The following is a 5,004-nucleotide window of genomic DNA, read 5'->3' as shown; positions in this document are numbered from 1 at the left end:
TCTGCTGCCAGACTGTGGCCATCAGTAGGACATCCACTGAGGGCTCCCAGACTGAGGGGCAGGCTGGGCTGAGGGAACCCCACCCCCCAGTGCACGAATTTCATGCACTGGCCCTCTAGTTGTTCTATGTTTAACCTGAGTTACATTTAATTTGGTAAATGCCATTGCTATTGATTTATTAGTAAGTCTGTAGTTACTTCTTGTAAAAATTGCTCTTGTTTAACAACAGAAAAGCACAGCATCGTTACAGAAGCAAATCTTTGGATTTACACAAAGGCTGCACACAGCAGAAGTGGAGCGCCGCTCACTGCGCTTAGAGGTCACAGAATTCAAACGAAATGTGAATGAGATGAAAAAGGAGCTTGACAAAGCCCAGGGTCTCCAAATGCAATTAAATGAATTTAAGCACTCTGTAAGTATATATGTTTTGTATGTATGGCTTTGGTGAACTCTCCTCTGATTGTGTGTGTGTGTATATATGTTTGTTTTCTTTAACTTAAGTTTTTTCAAATAATTTGAAGTGTCATTAAGATTTCTTTTTCTTCAGAATACTTCCCTTCTGAAATACCCCAACATGTAGTTCATACTTCAAAGTTGGTAAGGAGACTGACTACATCTTAAACATTCTCACCATAAGAAAAGCAATGATAATTATGTGACATGATAGAGGTGTTAGCTAATGCTACAGTGTTAACCATATTGCAACACATAAATTTATCAAATTAACATATTGTACACCTAAACTACATAATGTTATATGTCAGTTATATCCTAATTTACACAAAGAGTTATACCAGATGCTTAAAGGAATACTGATTCTGTGTCAGCAGAACTCATAATGCTGTTAAAATTTATGCTCTGAAAGTATAAAAAGAGATTCAATGAGGATAGCTTAACTGCTATAGCAAATAAGCCCCCAAATGTATAATAAACAAACAAAAAATGCCCCAATGGAGGAGCCTGATGTTTGCAGTGGGGGCTGGGATTTTTTTCTCTTTTCCTTTTATATTGAATATTTTGAGTAAATTAGATTACTCAGTATGAAATTAAGTTGATTTTCTAAAGAAATATTCATTTTATCTAACTTCTATTAAAGATTTATATGCATCATTTAAGAAAGCAGAAGATAGCTGAGAAAAGAAAGGCTTATGTCAAATAACATTAGCTCAAGATTGAAATGTATAAATACACGAAGCTTAACAAAATGCAGATATCTAATATTCTACTTGCAGTTGGGTTACTTATAACATTGATGTTCCTAATATGGATATAGGAATATCGAGTTAAAATATGACTCTGAAACTTCAAAACTGTATATAACTGATGATAGACAATATAAATATGAATACAAAATTGGTTTCTTAAACCTACCAACAAGGTACTTTGTGTACCCTCTCTTGGGAAACCTAAATTTTGCAAGTTTAACTTCAGTTTAAATGTATCTTTTGGTTAATTTGTAATTTGCAGTTTTCACATTTGTTGTAACAGAGACAGCAGCAGACAGTAGCTCAGTTATTAATGCTATGATAATGTAAATTGCTAATGTTAAATATTATTTCAAATAGCTATACCTTCAAAGGGCGAAGAGTTCTTATAAATTCAGCACGTCAGGTAATCATGAATCGCCTTTTTGATTTATTTTACTTTTTGATGAATGTCTAAAGACAGTACAGTTTCCCCCCTCATTCTCTTAGTTGTTTGCTCAGAGAAGAAAATTGTATGAGCTGCTTTATTTTTTTTCCTGATGATAAAGGTAATATATAATACCCAAATAAAAATACAAACAAGTATAAAGAAGAAAGTTCAAATCCCTCTAATCTTACCACCTAGGACCAACCACTTTTGAAGCTTGGATGTGTTTTGTTCCCTGCATTTTTCTCTGTGTATATGTACAGATAGGAATATAGAGTTAAAATACTACTTTTTTATATTTTTAAAGTACTACAGACATTTTCCTGTGCCACTTATTATTAATTTTATTTTAGATAAATTAATATTCTCTCATATGAGTGCATCAAAATTTGACTGTTCCCTACTTATAGACACTTATTTTCCAAAAATGTTTTGCCATACTTAAATCATAAAGAGCTGTTGTGTATACTTTAAAAGCCAATTCCTTCAGTGTGTGTGTCTCTCTCCTTTTGATTTTCTTTCAGTTGTATGTACTAACTAAATTTGGGATCTTGAGATGGTCTGCCAAAATGGAAAGAGACAGCCATCGATGCAATTTGAGATTTAGAATGTAGGCAACTATAAATAGGTTTAGCTAATAGTGGACTTCCTGAAAATTGGAAGATCCTTTATAATATGTTGTTCCCTGTAATATGTTTGAAGAATTCTGGGTATTCTACACAATAAGATTTCCTAGTTCATATTTAAGTATTAGGAAAAGAAGTTAACATCTTATCTTTGATTAGTTTGAAAGTCGTCAGGGCTCAATTTCCAGAATCTAGAGAGGTTATAAGAGTCTGAAGAAAAGTTGCTAGAAGGTGACAAAATCCCTTTTAAGGGCTCTGGTTGAATAAATGGCTTGTATCAAAAGCTAAGAATATGTTCCATGAAATATTTAGTGTGAATTCCTTCAACTGAAGTGTAGAAATAAAAATAGAATTAATGGAAGTAATAATTGAGGGAATGAGATATGTAATTTTTATATTTTGACATACAATTGTAAGGTATAAAATTGTTGATGTAAGAAACATTCAAACCTATAGAGAATTTTTATGATTTTGGGTCTCACAGATGATAATTGCTGGGGAGCAAAATCTCAGTGGATTGAGAAAATGCTTTCGAGGATGTCAATTTTGCAGGTTTTTTAATACATTACAGTCAAGGAGAAGACATAAAAGGAAGGTTACATGGAATTCATTGGTAGTAGATTAAGGGGCAGGAGAAAACAGTCTCTGGGACTGGATAAAAAGTAAAATGAAGAGACACACTTCTTTTATGTTGGTGGGAATGGGACTGTTACTAATTAACATGTACAGCACATAGAGTGCAATGAGGGGAACAAGATAACAGTGCAGGGTTCTGTGGCCTCCTGCTCTGGTGCTGGCAGTGTGCCCTGAGGGGTCTGGCAGAGATGACTCTGACATTTCAAAGGTATGTTATCTTAGATGCAAAAGGACAACTGACAGGCTCAGTTAAGGTAAAGACTGACCTTTGTCAAGGAAGCCACAGGAATAGGACATGACTACCCCCATGACCCTCTTTTAGTTAGGAATGTTTGTGTTCAGACCATCCTATGTGTTTGCTTTTAGTCTCTGAGTTTGTAGGGCCCACCATGCAGGCCTCCTCTGAGCTTGTCAGGTTTAGTATGTGGCCCCTTTTTCATCCACAAACTTAGTGTGATTTTTAACATTTAATCACATATTAATAGATATATATCAGGCATTCACCCTAATCACTTTATTTTTTTCACCCTAATCACTTAGTTCTCTCATATCAATAATAGTTCAATACTTTATTTTACAGACGAGGAATATGGGGCACAACATAGCTAAGTGACGTGCCTAGCAGGTCAGGCTCTAAAACTCCTACTTTTAACCATTTCATGGTAGTGGCTAATGTTCATATCCAGTTCTGTTAATAAAGGATTGTTTTATTAAAAATGTAATAGACTGGGGAAAATATGCTGTTTTTCTCTTTAAAAATGGGGAATGTGCCTGCTGTGCTCATCTTTCACTGATTTCAGGCAAACTGTGTATGAGGAAAATATAATAGCTTATTTAGATTGGTCTAAAATTGTAACGTAACATTCAGTCTGCCAAAAGCTACTCAGTACTTTTATTGCTTTGGAATACCATGTTCATCTACAGACAGTTGTTCTTAGACAGCTAACTGCCATGATCTTATTTTATTAGCTTCTTACAATTGCTTTCACACACCCTCTCTTTGTTATTCTACATTGCCATACTTGTTTGATCCTGTTTGCAGAAGGCTGGATGGAATTGAGGCATTCTCCAGGAGGGATAGATGGACGAGAGAGGCTACATTAGCTAAGTTTTTGCTAAAGGAGAAATTCTGGAGGAGGCGGGAAGAAGTCCTGCAAAATGGCAGGGATCTTGATTTATAGAAGTCAAGTAGATTGCAAAGGACAGAATGGTCTGATGACAAGGAGCAACAATTTAAAACAACATAACGAGTAAACAGTAGACGAAGTACAAAAATATTTGTTCACAAGTCCCAGAAGAGTGCTATGGTGTTGGGGAATAGAAGGAGAGTAAGAAGTTGAAATGGAGCTGGAGTGTAGAGAGAAGGTTTTATAGTAGATGTTTTCAAAGTGTAATGGGACAATGTGGAGAGTGAGACAGCTGTTAAGAGGGAATGAGATGTGTTCCCTAAAATAAACACTGTATAAGTATCAGTAATGTATTAGACATACCTTTACTACTTGTGCCCAGGAAATGAGGCATCTTTCCTGTGTGCCTTTTGATCCTTCTCATTACTTTCTATTAACTTAGGTTAATAATTAGGAATCTATTTTTATACTATACTGTTGCCTTTTGAAACTTAATCAGTATTGAGGAGTGCATTATATACACCTTTGAAAAGGCAAATAATAGTTAAAAACCAGTTGCTTCTGGGAGGTAGCAGGCCAGGTACTGATGCCAAAGTAAAACTGAGTATATGATAATATAGAAAGACCCATGTATAAATCTATCTTCAAACTGAGTTCCAGCAAATTGTTCTCTCTACATGAACCACATGCATGCTATTGTTGACCCAAGAGGAAACTATAAGCACATTTCCATTTTTGTCTCATTTGTCAGAAAACTCAGAGGTAGGTAAAGTCCACATTTAACTGTACTAATGTATATTTTTCAGATGCATAGAAACTTGTTAAAGGCTTTAATTCTCACAATCATCTATATATATAAAAAGCCAGTGACTGTAATGCCGTAATGACTGTAATGACCGGTCACTATGATGTCCACTGTGGCAGCCAACCGGCCCAATCGGAGCCCCAATCGGACCCCCAGCCTCCTGTGACCCCTCCCCCGG

General features: G+C 35.5%; 1 protein-coding gene across 1 annotated transcript in view; it reads left to right on the top strand.

Moving 5' to 3' along the window:
• Positions 1 to 5,004, top strand: part of CCDC171 (coiled-coil domain containing 171) — a 250,803-nt gene that overhangs the window by 113,940 nt on the left and 131,859 nt on the right. The window contains exon 20 of the mRNA XM_014542370.1: positions 230 to 412. Coding sequence (XP_014397856.1) covers positions 230 to 412 — 183 coding nt within the window. The remainder of the gene's footprint in view (positions 1 to 229; positions 413 to 5,004) is intronic.

This window comes from Myotis brandtii, unplaced genomic scaffold (genome assembly GCF_000412655.1).
Source record: "Myotis brandtii unplaced genomic scaffold, ASM41265v1 scaffold30, whole genome shotgun sequence".
Classification (NCBI taxonomy): domain Eukaryota; kingdom Metazoa; phylum Chordata; class Mammalia; order Chiroptera; family Vespertilionidae; genus Myotis; species Myotis brandtii.
This window is presented reverse-complemented; position numbering and strand designations above follow the sequence as displayed.